Raw genomic sequence first — 17,084 nt, forward strand, 5'->3', positions numbered from 1 at the left:
ATCAAAGAAGCCACGTATTTGCAGAGACTCTGGCATTGCTTTGAACTTCAAACAAACCAAACATGTTCACCTGCAAAATGTGCTCACTCACACAATTCTACAACGACACTTGATCAGTGGAATAACATATCACTGCCGCACAAGGGAACTCTAAGCACAGACCCTTGCCTCTCCCTCATGCTATAAATGTTAAGATGAAAATGCCAGAGCTATTAAACACTACATCTAAAGTGTTTATTCCTGCGTGCTCTTTGACCATAAAAGCATGCTTGCAAATTTGTACATTATACAGCCTTCTACGTTATAGTCCTCTATCAATAATCTACTAAAAGTCAAGAGAAAGAAAAGGAACACTATGACAAAATCTTGATGCTTGCAGCACCCTTCATGGATGGGAGCACAAACTGTCACATCGTTTTTATCTGAGAAGTTTTTACTCATGGTTTGGCAATTGATGAAATATATTAATTTTTGCATCTTTTCACATTTCAAAGCACTATGTTAAGTTTTCTTCAGTTGCTAGGAGAGTAAAATAAGCATAACCTGCAAATTGAGTAAAAATTATACCTTTTGTTCACAATTTGTGTGATGAAATTTAATTTACAGCTATTGCATCTCCATTATTGTCTCCAAATGATGAGGTGTGTGCACACACACTTCCACACACAAACTCTCACACACGGAAAATACAATAGGTAATTCAAGCACAAAATGTAATCGTGATGAGGATTCCTTGTTTTGTTGAAAGTTGAAAGCGAACCGAATGAAAGTGTACAAAAACTATTCAACATCTCAGTTACCAAACACTTTGTGAGATGCATCAAACATATCATATTCAAATTCTGCTTAGACTTTTGTAGGAACAGGGCACAAACGTGCATATAACGACAAACAAAAGAAATGACTCGCAAGAGAATGAAACTGACCACAAGCTATAGTGAGGCAATGTCCAAGCTCACTAACCTGTTTCTTCTCTTTCTCAGTGGGCAGAGATGACCATTCGCACTTGACCTCCTTGTGGTTGTGCAGCTGGACGGTCACCACCTTGCACTGACCACACTGGACCTCCCCAAACTCCAGACAGTCCGTGGAGATCTCCATGTCCGGCATGGTCACACAGGCCCTCAGCCGCAGGAATACACATGGTCCATTGATGATCTATAAGGGTCAATTCCATGGACACACAAGTAAAATGTTGGTGTCTATCTCGAAACTGAATAGAAAAGGTCTTTATCAATATCTATAGCTGGTGACCTAAGGTCAAACTGCACAGAAGTACATTGTAATTATACAAAAATATACACTGACATAAGAGGAATAAGTATGTATTATACAAGTGAGTTGAATCAGTAAGATCTTATTTCTCATTGACTAATCAGAGCTACATGTTTTCTCTTTGAAGGCTTTTGAAATCAAGGATGATTGTCATGTGACCTTGTCTGTACAAGAGGAAATATATAACTAGACATTCTTCAAACTGATGAAATTCTTATGTCAAGTTGTTTTTCTTGCAACTGATTGACAAATAAGGTCGTAGGTTTGAATCCTGCTCAAGTATGCATGCCCATGATTTTTGTCATGGCTACTACTAAAACACTGATCAATTCAGTGCTTATTTATGTTGATGTAGGGCAATTTGTCAATCAATTGCACCTTGACATTCCCTGCAAACCTATGACTACATCTGTGCTTAAAGGGATGGTACAGTAATGGTGGAGATGAGAATTGGGCTTTTAACTTTTTGCGAGATACCAAGAAAACACTTGTGACATAGTACAGAGCATACCATTTTAAGAGGAATTCAAAGTTTATCTGATGAAAATCGGGACTGGAATGACTGAAACATCCAAAAACAAATTAAAACAAAGCGATCGTAATAAAAGGTGGGTCCCATACTTTATTAGAATCACTCTGTTTGGATATCTCAGCCATTTCAGAAACAATTTTCTTCAAATAAATGTTGAATTCCTCATGGAATTACATGCTCTTTCATATTTCATAAGAGGCTTCTCATTATCTCACAAAAAATGTTAGAAACCTGAAATTAGGTCTCAACCAAAACTATACGATCCCTTTAAAGGGAGTGACTCACATTGATGGGGACAAGAGCCTCCACATCTCCCAGTCCCAGGTTGGACCCCAAGGGGTCAAAGCTGACCCGGAAGTCCACCGTCTCATGGTCAGGGAACCCCGGCAGGTGACGCACTCGGTCCAGCTCCACGTTGAATCCCGACCCTGCCAGCGAGGCACGGTCGGCAGCGAAGGACACTGAGAAGTAGCCCGTGTTGGTGGCTCGGATGATGTGGGTACGCACGGTGCCCAAGACGACGTAGCCAAAGTCCAGGACGTAGTCTGGTAGACGGGCCCTAGAAAGAAAAAAACAACTCTGATTAGTAACATCATCTGCTGTGGGGCGCTGTGGCATAGTGGATAAGTCTCCCAACTCCCAATCGGAGGACCCTAGTTTGATTCCCGCTCAGTGCTTACGTCCTTGAACAAGATGTTTTTACCCACCATGTCCCTATCGACACAGGTGTACAGTGTATAAATGGGTACCTGGTAACGCCAGGGTAACGATAATGGCAGGCCTCTCTGGCAGAGCAGTGGCAACACTGAAGAGGCTACCCTGGGTAAATAAGACATTATCATCTTGGTGACATATTGCTATTGAAGAGCAATACAAAAAAGCATGTTGTGTATGGTTGAACAAGTACCTGAGTTGGGCATGATGCACAATTCTTCCAGAAACTTTACAATTTTTTTTTTTCCTGGGACCTATAATTGTGAGTTTTTATAGTCTTAGGGACATTGCAGCGTAAAACAAGGCAAGTTTTCATGCTGCAATTTTCTGCAGTGAAAATGGCTCTATAGAAGCATGTCTTACTTGGCCTTGACATTCTTCTTGCTCCTTGACGTGGTGATGTTGGCCGTGAGGGCAGCGGGGGTGTGCTGGGCCTGCAGGGAGCGGGCAGTGTCCAGCTGGACGTCGATGGCAAACTCCTTGACCAGCAGCCGCTCCACCTCCAGCTGTAGCTCCAATTCGGAGGGGAACTCGTTCTGAGCGTAAGAAGGGATACCATTCAAGTCAGTTCAATTTTGATGATTACATCCACGCATTAGACATATTATTGAAGATGCAATAAATGTAACTGAGCATCAAGGATATCACAAACATTTGCGATTTTCTTTACTGTAGAATGTAACAAGACATAAAATATAAAAATATGGCACAACAAACAAAACAAATCGAACGTAAAACCAACAACACAGATACATCCAGAAGTAAAAAAAAAAAAAAAAAATTAAAAAATGAACAGAAAAAAAAATCAATCAAACACGAATACAACAACACATAGCAAAGGGATATCACAACAATGCACAACAATGGACTGTACACATATTCACTGTGACATCACCATCATCATCATTGCCATGGTAACCACATACCTGCAGGGACATGATGGACTTGGCGTCCTCCTGGGAGGGGTCCCTGGGGGTGGGGGAGGGGATGGGGGACCCCGCCCCTCCTCCCGCCCCTGCCCCCAGGAGACTCTTCTTCTTGATGTCACGGCCCAGGTTCTCCTTGGCCTCCTTCATCAGGGAGGCATAGAGGCCGTCCTCGTCCGGGTAGCGAGGGAGGTCGAAGGAGACGCGGGGGAAGACGCCCTCACCGTGCAGGTTGATGGAGTCGGGCTCAAAGTGAGCCACTTGGATCTGCAGCAGAGGAATGCCAGATTGTGACAACTTGAGTTAATTGACCCAAAGAACAACTTTGAGAATTGCTACAAACAACTTGAGAACTGCGATAAAGAAAAACTTGAGAAATAACACAAAGTTCAACTTGCCAGAAAGAACGGCCTCAGCTATTGTGTTTTTGATTGTTAATCATATTAGTGTTGTTACATATCTCTGAATTCTTCCGCTTGCATATAAAGCGTGCAGTGAAATAATCAACAGTTATCATGCACTTTAAAGTCACAATCATTACCATTATCACTATCATTACATCCATATATAGGTAATACCAAAAAGAAATATTAATTGTACAGACTGTTGGTGATTTCAGAAGGTTGTTTCAACAAAAGAAGGCGAAGCAATCTCTTTGTCTTACCTCAAAGCTCTTGTGGAACTTCTCCGGATATCCCGGCAGGAACTTGACCAGCAGCTTGAGCTCACTGTAGGCCTCCACGTGGCCCGTGTGGGGTGTCATGACGGGCACCCCGGGCACGGGCCGGTTGTTGGTGGATGGGTCCATGTTGAGGGCCCGGAAGTCAAAAGCCACCTTGCCCGTGTTCCTCAGGGTAATTTCAGCCATGCACACATGGTCGTACATCTGGGGATGGGACATAGGATGTAAAACGTTTATCATGTTTTGTTTATTCTCTGTTTAATTTGGTTTGTTTGTTGTTTTCTTCACAAGATTGTGCAACTGTGAGTTATATCAGTTCGGGTGTTTCTTTGCAAAACTTCCAAATTCGTTCAATCAAAGTCATTCACTGTTGCTAATAAGATGACACATCAAAGGAAGAGTGATTACATATTTTAGACAAGAGGAACCAAAACTGAATGTTAACTGACACTCTACTCTTTACAAAAACACAAAGTAAATGGGGTAGAGGGAGGATGCAGTATGCTACATTGTATTAAGCAGAAACTCACTGCTGAAAAGATGTGTGATAAGAGGATACTAATATCATCATTGACTATGATCATGGTGAGAAAAGTATTTCATTCATAACTCAATGTAATGCACTGCATATCATAAGACAAACATTGACTCATGGTTATCTTTGTTTCTTCTTGTTTGGAAAGAGGGAAGGAAACCTATACTTTTATTTCGAAGGAGTGATGTATGTCAAAGTGCTAGTCAGATACTTCTCTCACGATACAATGAACAATTTTTCTAATGGATTACTATGTTTTGTGCATGAATATCATCCACACTGTTTCAGAATAATAAAGAGTATTCTGCAGACACCAGTATAAAAAGGAGAAAAATCTATAATTTGATGACAACATCATCATAGGAAAAAAAAAACGAAAATAAAAGTAACGCACACATAAGGGTCACAGTTTTTTATCCTGACTAAGTTCACTGGGTAGATGTGAGAATAAGAGGATAAAAGGATGACTTTTTTTGACTAATTTGACTAGTATTCTAGCAAATGAAAATATTCCTTGAAAGTAAATCTCACCTGCTTGCCATAGTCTATGTCCTTGAGGTCAAACTCATACTGGACAACAGATGCTTCACCCTTGAGCTCCAGCTCGTAACATGGACCTCCCTCCACGTGGCACAGTGCCCTCGCTTCAGAACCAATCTCGGCGTGGCCGTAGAAGGTGAAGGTGACCGTGTCCGACTCGCCAGGGAGGAGGGTGCCATAGAGGGGCAGAATGTCAAAAACCTGCAAGGAGGAAGTGACGTTTATGATTAAAAAGTTGTTTTGCATTCCACACTTTACTCATTAACACCTCTCTCTATATTCACGTATGAAATTCCTCTTTCGAAAGAATAAAATCCACAATGAAAACAAATAATGTCAAATGGCATTCAGTGACAACTGATCTTGACACACCATGAGATAACAAACGCTATTCCCATTACATCAAATAGTAGATAATGTCAGCAAATTTGTCAAAATGACTGAAGTAAAAAGCGGGGTAATAGAACATCATGATAACTATCCCTGGTTATCTAAGCACTATGGTTACAATTTATACTACCTATTACTAGTAACTGTTGGATGCTAAGATTTTATTTTGTCTTTCATACCTACAGGAAAATAAAAGGAGGTTGGTTTTGTTTTTGTTTCCATCTTCTTCTTTTCTGCTCCATGCAAAGTACTTATCAATAAGAAGAAGAAAAGCAAAGTTCATGATGCTGCCCTTTTTTTTTTCTACTGGAAAGAAAGTGCAAATGGTATCTCTAAAATGTTTTACAAAGATAATACAAACTACTGAAAACTCTTGGAAGGCATCTCTGAGTGATTAGAAACCACAGACCACTGCTAACTCTTTCTCAGCGAGGGACTTCGGACAGTATGAATGGCGCTTTGAGGTTTTCTGTGCCCATTGGTTCTCAAAGCAAACAGAGAAGTATGAATGCCGCATGAAATTTGCATGAACTTAGGAGTACATGGCACTGCTAAGTGACCAGTGAATAAGACTGCACTGTGTGCAGAGGTACAAGTACTTGAGAACCCTTTTCTCTCTCTCTTATTTTTTCAGCACCTTGCAGCCATCCATACAACTTGCAAACTGCAAACTATGTAGGAGCATTCAATCTTAACCTCTTCGATGCCGACTGCAGTGGGTTCGGTGATGGCTTGGATGTACTGGAGCTTGTTGAGGCGTTGCCTGGCTGCAGTGCCTGGTCTCAAGACGGTGAGGGGTGTAGACGCCCTCACTGTCTGCACCTCGTCCTCAGCCAATGGAGGTTCTCGCTCACTCAGAGGCTGTTGGGGGTAGTGGAAGGAAAGATGAAACAAATGCTTTGCCTACAGTTTATTGATTTCAAACTCTTGCACTGCAATGATGCACATTTTTCAAATTGAAATAAGATTAATACACAAACAAAACTGGTACATTCTCACTTTAACAAATACAAATGTGCTCTCATAGAAGAAAGGGATGCTTGACATATGAAAGGAGCTTACAAATCAGCATACAACATTCTTCTAGGATGATCCCTATGACAAAGTGACAGTTCATATGCAAAAAAGAACCCCCAAGTACAAGTAAGAACTATTTCTCTCGTCCATTGCATTCCTCAAAAGAATAGGCACTCATCCAACTTAGGCATTTGTTATCATAGGAGATTCCATGTTCAGTGAAAGGGGTCTATGCATGTAGAAGCTGTTTATTGATTTCAATATTAGAGGATCCACTCACATTTTACCACACTGATAATCTCCTAATCATAATGCCCTTTCACTCCAACTACCCCTTACCCCCTCTTTGACCGCTGTTGCTCCCAGCTACGAGTGTTTAATAATCCTTTATATTACAGCAAATAACAAGGACAAAGTCAAGGCACACACCAACTCAGAGATGCTCATTATCAACGACGACGACAACAACAGCAGCAGCAGCAGCAGCTACAACAACAGACTACATAGCATCCACAACAACAGCAGCAGCAGCAGCAGCTACAACAACAGACTACATAGCATCCACAACAACAGCAGCAGCAACAACAAGAACAACAACAACAACAGACTACATAGTATCCACTTTCTGTTTGTCTGTGACATATGGGGTTAAAAGGCCTGTTGAGATTCAAATCTCATAATGCAATGGCTTACTGGGCCTCATCACTGTACTGTACTGACCTGGTCAACTGTGGCGATTTCGTCGTCCACTTTCTTGTCCTCGCTGCTCGTCTTGACGCTGGCCTTGCTGTGGGTCTTGCTGCCGCCGCTCTTGGCCGTCGCCTTGCGCGGGCTCCGTTTGGTGGACTTCTTCTCCTTCTTGCTGTCCTTCTCCGAGGTCAGGTCGCGGTCGTCCACCATGCTGGACTTGAAGGTGGCCTTGTCGGAGTCGTCCGGCGGCTTGGGGGAGGAGATCTGGATCTCCAGCGGCTCGATGGGGTTATCCGGCAGGACAGGCTCTTCTGCATCCTGGAGAGTTGAGATGAAAACAAAGGCGAATTATTACAAATGTGAACGGCAGCTCCCATGATGCATAAGCCAAATTCATGTCTATTCTTAAATAGCTTCACTTCCTTTAAATCATACTTCTTCGCCATGTTCTTAGCAGTTTAAGATTATGCACAAAGAAGAGATATGTTAGTGACTAAGTGAATATCTCAACTGATGGAAACAAAGTATCCATTACTCTGACTACATCCTTCCATGTTATCCTGGAAATATTCTTGTGACATATAATATGCATAACTAAGCAGCTGTATGTACAAGATAACTTTGGCAGCGAAAGTAATCAAAGGCAGGAAAACTTCAGTAGTCTGTCTAATTTCTGCAACACCTCAATTTAACCCATTGAGGATGGGCTGATTTTGCTTTATCATGCAATTCCCATAGATACTCATCAGTACCTGCCAGAGTATACTAGGGACTAATCTCCAAGGGTTAAAGTATATCTCACCTTCATCTCATCCATTTTCTCCTCTCCACTGTCCCCTCCTCCTCCTCCTCCTCCTTCTCCTCCAACAACTTCCTCAATTGCCTGTTGTTCTCCCTCCTGCTCGGCCAGTTCCATATCAGGGAGTGGTTCCTCGAAGGCTACATGAGTATCAGCCACTGCAGGGGGAAAGAAGAATGACACTACTATAATATGACATCCATGGGATTACAACATCAAATATTTGTTTCACTTCTTCCTGTCAGTTCCAAGATGTCTGTCATCATTTCCTACATGACATAAAAGTCCTTTACACAAACATACAAACTTTCCAGTGTTTCAGTTCATCACATAAGCATAGATGAAAGGGGGAAAAAAAAGGCTGACATTCACAAAAACACAGGCTTACATAAATCAAAATAGGTGCACAAAATGACATTGACACCATAATACTGAACTTGTACTCCCCTGTCATACAATGACATGCCAGTGGCAAAGAAACATAATTCACAAAAACACTGATTATGAAAGTAGAGGTTTCTTTGGGCCGTAGAAGAAATACAAACACAGTCATATAAAAGGCAATGAGTTATAATTAACTCAGCTTTAATATCAAACTGAGATTAGATCATACAAAAGTTAAGGAGGGAGGTTTAGGGGTCAATCTTCACACACAGGAAAGTTGGGGAATTAAAAAAAAAAAAAAAGGATGGAAAGAGCTTTCAACAGATAGTCAGAATTGTTGCAATCAAAATTCTTTCACTCTATCATGTCTGTCATTTTAAGATAATTCATGACCAATGAGAAACACAGCTTCAGATAGAAACATGTAAACAATACTTCTATGATTCTCAAAATCCACCAGAATGATTGCTAGCCTTGTTACAATATTCAGCAAAAACTACACTGGAAGAACTGAAGAAATTAATCTCTTTTTGCTGAAACCCATTATCAGAAAGACAGATCTGACTTAACACAACCAACTTCCCACTTGTGGAGCTTCGAAGTAAAAAATTTAACAATCTGAGAATAAAAAAGAATGAATCACAATCCCACCAGACAAATGCCTATTTGTAATCTGCTGACCATGAATCTTTAAGGATTCTAAAACAGGATAAAACTGGAAAGGGTTCAATAGCACTAGTCTTGCTCTTGACCGACAATTTATGGGAACACACATAGGAGCAAAACATACTAGATGAACAATTTTTGTGCCATGGACTTTGTACAGTGTGTGAAATGCTATGATAATTTTTGCACCAATTGGCAGTCAAAACACACACAAAGGGATTAAGACATCTGAGGGGTGTTTCATAAACTATTTAATTGAACTTGAAAGTTAAGATCAACTTAAAATAATGGTAGGCCGTTGGTTCTCTTTTCAGTTTTATGTAATGTTTTCAGAATCCACTTCAAACTAATATCAAACTTTACAGATTTTTTTTGTGTCTCTTACTTCATTTTGTTAATTAATACTTGTATGAAAAAATCTGTGAAACATTTATTCTTATATGAAAGTTATAATATTATTGAAGTCACACACAGTCTACCATAATCTAAGTTGACATTAAAATTTAAGATCAACTTAAATTCTTTGTGAAACAGCTCACAGGTACACTTATTCTTCCTTCATATAGAGCACAACAGGTTAGGAGACATTAAGATTCACATACACAGTTCGAGAGTTGGCAATGTAATGATAACAGGCACAAATGATTTGCACATAATTATTACAGGTCTCACCTTCACTGATATCACATTCTTCAATGACTTGCATTTAAAAAAAAAAGAGTGGAAAGATGTGAGTGCAAAAAAGGTGTAGCAGAAGATTGCAAATGCATGACAAAACAGAGTGTACAGCATTGAAGAAAATAGTGAAGAAAATATTGCATTCTCACAAAATCAAAGCATGTGCTAAACATGTAATAAAAAAAAATGCATTCTTTGCATGGATTTTTTTTTTTTTTTTTTTTTGTGAGCAAGGATATTTGCATGAATGCAGAGATACAAAAAGCAACAAACAAACCAAAGCAGGCAAAAGAAAGATTTAACACTGTTTGAAGGTTGGTGAATATCATCAAGACTGATACTCTCCAGGAACCTTTAGACAGACTAACATGACTGCTGCATTATTTCACATTTCGTCCAATAATTTTCTGAGGTTGACTATCAAAACATATCCTCTTCTACAGGTTTTCATACAAGTTAAATCATCAATGTATGTTTAGCATAGTTGGAGCGAAAGCAGAAAAAAAAGGACAAAGAGTAGTCATGAGCGAGGATTCCAATTCATCTGTTCTGTCCTGTTCAGAGTCAAGTGGCTGACAAATACTTTTTAAATTGAAAATTCACATGCAATGTTTCCATAACCCTGTTGCATAAAAGTTGAGATCAAACCTTAAGTCAGTAAATCAAACACAAGTCTCTGTATACTCAATTCTAATTGGCTGACACCTGAATTGCGTTCGACTTTCTGACTCATATGTTTGATTGTATCTTTTTACACAACAGGGCCCAGGTGGTATAGCTGGGCACACAAGAAATAAGAGCATCCTAAAATTGTAAGCGATGTGAGTATAAACATATACACTAGCAGGGATTTTCAAATCTCTCTGCATTCAAGAGTTGAGTGAAAGTGGCAAATGGCTTCTCCTCATCCTAAAAAGCATGCATTTGGAACAGAAAGTATTAAAAATGAGATACGGCATGGTGATGGGTGATCAAGATGTGTGCATTTTTTGCTTGCAGTATGTGATGCACGTTCAAAGAGAATAACATCAGCACTTCTAGACAAAGACACAAGCTAATTTTGACCTCCATTCAGAGTCATTCAGAAGTAAGGGTGATTCCATTGAAATATTTCAAAAATGTGAAAAAATAAGTTTGAAAAAACACTTTTGAACATCTACCTTTGGCAAAATTCAATACACAATTCCTTCTAAAAAATAGTGGCATTTGAAACATGGGGAAACCATTTTTTATATCAAAGTCAATGTCAGAGCACTTTCTGTCAAATTTAACATAATGGTCTCTTTTTGAAACAACAAGACAAACAAGAATGAAATAAAATCAACAGCAAAAGCATGTAGTGGTGGTCTGCAAGCCAAACAGTGGAGTTCTGAGATTGTGAAATGTGCATATCTTCCTCGATGAGATGTTATATCGATTTCTTACCTTCTGGCTCCGTGGGTTCGGGCGGCACCGGCAACGGGTAGATCATGATGGGCGTCTCGGGCTCCAGGAAAGACCAGCGGTAGTTGACGGCCATGGGGCTGTTGTTGGTGATGTTGACGTAGCGCGTGACCTCGGTGTCGTTCAGGATGCAGCCAAAGTTCACCTCCATCTTCTCAAAGGTGAGGTTAGGGAAGTACACCTCGCCTCGCAGACTCACATAATCCTGTTCAAAGAATGGACAACATTATAAGAATTCATAGATAGATTTAAAGTGGACCGAGGACACACAGCAGGAGAGATTAATTTGATTTTGTTTCATTTATTTACACATTAAAAACAACAATCATTACAGTTTCCAATCATAATGTAATCATATTCATTGTGGAGGACCATTAAAATCCTGGTATAATTTTTTAAAGTCATGTAGTAGGTCTCTTCATTTCTGTAAAAAAAGATTAAAAAAATACATAACAAAATAACACCACAACAGCATTTTTGACACTTGACAGAACACTGGTATTGCATTCTGTAAAAACAATACTTGGGTATCTCTGCACAGAAACAACAGAAAACATTGTAAAGAATATCATTCCAACTTTGGTCAATGATATAACGTAAACAGGGTTAAAGTCAGCTTTGCTTACAGTGTGAGGATGCTCCTGGTAGGTAACAGTGAGAAGCTTCTCAGCGATGCGGCTGTGGGCGTCGTTCTGGTAGGCCGGGTCAAACTGGATGGTCAGCTGTTTGCTGTCACCGACGTCAAGGGCCACCTCCTGATTCATTCAAACACAAAACAAACATACAAACAGACATATTTAGGAAATGCAAGTAGTGAGCAGAAGGAAACAAACTTGCGAAAAGATGAAAAGAAGATGGTTTTGATGAAGCCTCAAGCATATTCTATATGGATTGATTTAACACAGAATGCCCTCTTGTATATACTGCTCTTTGGTATATTTCTGATGACTATCCTTCCATACAAATGTGGAGATTATGCTCATTATTGCTGCACCACTGCCCGATTATCATATTCGTTGTTATTATTAACCAGTTGAGAATGGGCTGATTTTGCCATAACATGCATTTCCCACAGACACCTGCCCGAGTATACTCAGGACTACTGGTAGTCTTCAACGAGTTAACAATTACCATCGCTATTACCTTGACCATTTTCAAAGGCATTATCATTATCAGCAACATTATCGATTAACATGATAATCAATGCTGTGTCTTCATAGTCATTTACATACTCCTTGGTATCACCATCCATCATCATCACTATCATATCTTCACATAAAAATCATTTCCCTGCACTAAAAGTTTTGCCCCTTTGATGCAAACATGGAGGAGTAGTGCATAAATGGAAATGAATGAAAAAGCAAGTCAGAGGGTCATCCTCGTGACCACACCCACCAAGGATGAGAGGGGCTCCACCCCATCTTCAATGAGCTGGAAGGGTTCCTCCAGGGTGATGGTGGTGTGCAGCGGTAAGGAGGACACGTTGGTCATAGTCAGCTCATTGTACTTCTTGGTCAGAACATCATCAGGGTGCTGAAGCAGCAGCATTAGAATGAAAGGAGAAAATATTGAGAAGAAAAGAAGACATGTCATTAGATATAGGCTTTTGGTTTTGTTTGGTACATTAATGAACCTGCACCATGTCTGTATAAACTCATGTTTAGGAAACAAGATAACTTTCAATGTCATTGCACTTTTTTAATCAAATTTGTGGTTTAGAAATTACACAACTTTTAAGCTTTGGGAGACTGGAATATGTACATTTTATTGTACAATGCGTGTACGGCTTTCAAATATTGCCACCAAGATACTGCTGACAAACATATTGTCAGACAGTCAACAGCCAACCACTCGTACAACCTTTTTCTGGGCAGTACATGTGTCAGAATACATTCAGCAGACCACGTTAATACAATTTGTGTCTATAAATAAAAAGTGGAATACGAATGAAATGTGGATGCATTTATCACTATTTTTTATCTTCTATCTTCTACTAATAATTTGGCAATCCCGATGGAACTGATTATACATCACTCGTAAGTCCAAATCCAAATGACAAGGGGGATTCTACACTGACCAGGTGAGGAATTTATCAACTATAGTGGCATTGGGAGTAGAGTAGGGGTGCGGATTTACTCCCCTTTGGAGTGACCCACCTTTTCCACCTTGAATGCCACCTGCTTGGCTGAGAACTCCAGGAGGGGACTGATAAAAGTGATGCTGACATCAGTCTTCATGATCTTCTCCTTGCCACTGGTCCTGCCAATGATGGCATGGCATAGCATCCTCTCCTTCACTACCTTGGGTCTGTGATGGGAGGGTGAGATATGAATATGCAAATCAATTATGAATATGTATATGCATGATATAATACATGAATTAATTGATGACTAAAAGATTGAATAAGAGAATCAATTAATGCAGAAGAACAACATTGATTCAATGAGTGAATCAACTACAAGTAGAGGTAAACAAACAAAATTTATCTGTCTATGCTTGCAACAACAATCATGTCATCAATTCTCAGATGCCATAATAAAAGTAACTTACATCACTGCAATACCACACAAATTTGTTGAACATATAACTTTTCAGTGTCTTGTTTCATTTTTCATAATCAAATAAATTTGGCTGTAAATTTTTGAACCTTCAACACAAACAAAACATCTTCGTGTTTGTGTTTTAAGGGCCAAATCTAAAATGATTATTTACACACACACACAGGTAGAAACTTCCATTTCTTATCTTTTTTTTTTTTTTATGTCACTGTGCACATGGACTGTGCACTTTACAACAAAAATATGCATTGGCAGAAAGGACTGGATGTGAAGAATGATCTCATATAACTGAGTGCTTTGTGGTGTCTATACTAAAACTTTCTGAATTTCAAACCACCAGCCCCTCACAAAGTGATGACAACATTGTGACAGGGTGCTACAATTGTACAACTCTGAATAAGACAACTAATACTTCTTCTTTTTTTTTGGGGGGGGGGGGGGGAGGGGACGTACAGGACTCAGAATGTTTATGCAGACTGCCTTGTGAGAAATAAAACGTTAAGTGGAATGTGTACATGGTGATGATGCCAGTCAATTGTATATACTCACTCAGTGCTTTCCCCATCCAGGCAGACCTCAATACTCTCTCCTGGCTCCAACTCAAACCGAGATGGGGTCAGACTGAACACCGGTCTTGGAGGCGGGGCAGGTGGTGGCATTTTCTGTGTGAATCAAACAAGAAATATCTTGCTACTTCATGGGGTTCAGGTAACTAGGGGCGTTATATTCCTCAGCAACACATTTCGCTGGTATTCCAAATAAATATCTACTCATGCCTCTTTGTACATATATCATATTTGCTTCAACAAGGCAAGGCCAAGAGCTGACACTGTAGCAAGTAAAGTCACAATTCTTGTCATTCAATTTGATTTCAACCTGACACACGGTATGACTTTTCCACAAAAGACAATTTATGCATCTAAACAGCATCTAAAAATCAAATACAGTCCCTAAAATATATCATTATATTTTGCAGATATCCTTTGATCTTTTATTCTATGTACTTGCACTAAATTACAATTTCAGATGTATGGGTAATGAATTTTCACAATAATCATAACTTTCCTTCAATGATAATTTCACATCCTGAAAGTTGTGGTTTTCAACCACATGTCACTACATACATTTTCACTTCACAGTGAAAACACAAAAACAAGACAAATAAGGCAAGTGATTCACCACTGGAATATCATTACTCACCTGATACTTGACATCCAGAGGGTTGTAATCTGGTTCTCTACTCTTGATCTTGATGGGGGCGAAGCCCTCCGTGGTCCAGAAGAGCTGCTGGTGGCGTCGTCCCTTGTTTGTCAGAGTGAAGGTTCTCTGGCAAGGCTTACTACTGCTCCATGCAAAGATAAATGATGCAAATATGAAGACTTTAAAAAATGTTCCAAAGAAATATAATCAATTTTACATTCTTGTGTCAGTAAGGAGATATTAAAAATTCCTGGGTGGAAATTTAAAAAAAAAAATGATTCTATCACTTCTTCATTCTTCTCTTCATTTCCTTTACATCTTCCTTATAGCTCTCCTCCTTTCTTCTTCTTCCTCTTTTACTTCTTTCTTCTGTTTATTCTCCCTCCCTCAATCCAAAAGTTTATTGCAAATCATTACAATAGAAGCATACATGTACAGTTGAACCTCTCTTATCCGGCCTCCCTTTATCCGGATCTCTCTATTATACGGACGCAATCTCGCCGTGATTTTTTTTAAAAATAATTACGGGAGGAAAGGGGGATTCCCAACTCCTTGAGAACTCCTACACAAACACACATGAATTACATATTACTTCCAACATTAACATACACCTCTATTTTGGGGTCTGTTACTGAGTGTAACAATTAAAAGGTTGCAGTATACATTACTACATGTGGTACTACAATGGGCTACATCAGTACATGTGTATGTACATGTATAAAGCATTGAGTCTCCCGTATCCAGCCAAATCCCTTATCCGGATGAGCCCCGGTCCCGACTTGTCCGGATACGAGAGGTTCAACTGTACAATGATTAAAAAAACTTGTCAAGAAGATGGGAAAGGGGTGTGAGAGTTTTTGTAGAAAAAAACTAATCCTCTGAAAATATCTAAAATTTATGCAAAAAAGCCTGAAGTGCATTAATCAGTGAACATTTCAATGCATTTGAATAGCCAAAGAATCTGAAAAGTGGGTTTCAGGTAGATTAAACTCTGAACTCTTACATCCCTAATGGGATGAGGCCTTGCGATCATTATGAGGTTGGCTAACCTGAAATGGTGGCCCAGCTCAATGGTGGGCGTCATGGGTGGGTCTGAGACGATGGTGGTGCCGTGGCCGTAGGCTTGGACCTTGACCGTCCTGGTCTGGCTGTGTTTGAAGGCAATGGCCAGCTTGTCCTGGAACCTGCAAAAACAAAGTCAGGAACTTCTTATCGTGAGCATATCATCAGACGGGAAGTGTGTAACATCAACTGCAAAAATAGATCTGCCAGTCAGTAGTATAAAAAAAATGACTGATTACGATGACAGGACTGACAGCACAGCTGTAGACCACAAAAAAAACCACATCACTTGTAATTGAAAAGATGACCATTTAACGTTTTTGTGAACTTTGCTTCACAACATTTACATCTCTAATGCGATGTTGTGGCTGAACAAATGTAACTATGTGTGATATTTGCACATCTTCTTTTTGAGTAATAGGTACTGCATTAGTTGAGAATTCAAGTTAGAGATTGAAAATGACAGGTATTTTACTAAACCTTTGACTTCACACCTTAGAAAGGAGTTTGTGGTACCAAGATATGGGCATCTAACCAGTCAATTGGATAAAGGGATGGTTTGATAACAGTGATGGTCATTTAGTGATAATGGTCAGCAAGTGGTGGTCACCTAGAGCTGACCAGATGTCTTACCATACAGCAGGATATCAACAAACATGGCAACAAATACAATTGTAAGTGACCTCTCTGGGCATTTCAAATCACAAAAGTCATCACTTTGTGTCCAGTTTACAAACCTGATGCAGTCATCAAGGTTGACCGTTAGGGTGACATCCAGGGTGTCCTCGGGAGGAATGACGCCCTCGCTTGGCTCTACCTTCCACAGCGTGTTGGGACGCACCTACAACATAAAATCGTTACATCAGGATTACTCTCTATCCCTCCCTACGCATCCTGGCAAATCAAACCTACATTTCAATACTTAGACTGACCCAATTTGCATGGTAAAATCTCTGTATTTTACATCAATCAAAAGTATCTCCAGAAGAACTC

General features: G+C 39.8%; 1 protein-coding gene across 1 annotated transcript in view; it reads right to left on the reverse strand.

Annotated features, from left to right (window-relative positions):
• LOC140233358 (hydrocephalus-inducing protein homolog) overlaps window positions 1-17,084 on the reverse strand; it is an 88,419-nt gene that overhangs the window by 52,774 nt on the left and 18,561 nt on the right. The window contains 17 exon segments of the mRNA XM_072313465.1: window positions 964-1,158; window positions 2,093-2,366; window positions 2,885-3,057; window positions 3,448-3,714; window positions 4,112-4,333; window positions 5,196-5,405; window positions 6,291-6,455; window positions 7,332-7,619; window positions 8,104-8,258; window positions 11,254-11,476; window positions 11,898-12,026; window positions 12,667-12,804; window positions 13,428-13,578; window positions 14,379-14,491; window positions 15,030-15,171; window positions 16,079-16,213; window positions 16,829-16,932. Coding sequence (XP_072169566.1) covers window positions 964-1,158; window positions 2,093-2,366; window positions 2,885-3,057; window positions 3,448-3,714; window positions 4,112-4,333; window positions 5,196-5,405; window positions 6,291-6,455; window positions 7,332-7,619; window positions 8,104-8,258; window positions 11,254-11,476; window positions 11,898-12,026; window positions 12,667-12,804; window positions 13,428-13,578; window positions 14,379-14,491; window positions 15,030-15,171; window positions 16,079-16,213; window positions 16,829-16,932 — 3,084 coding nt within the window.

This window comes from Diadema setosum, chromosome 9, assembly GCF_964275005.1.
Source record: "Diadema setosum chromosome 9, eeDiaSeto1, whole genome shotgun sequence".
In the NCBI taxonomy this organism is placed as follows: Eukaryota; Metazoa; Echinodermata; class Echinoidea; order Diadematoida; family Diadematidae; genus Diadema; species Diadema setosum.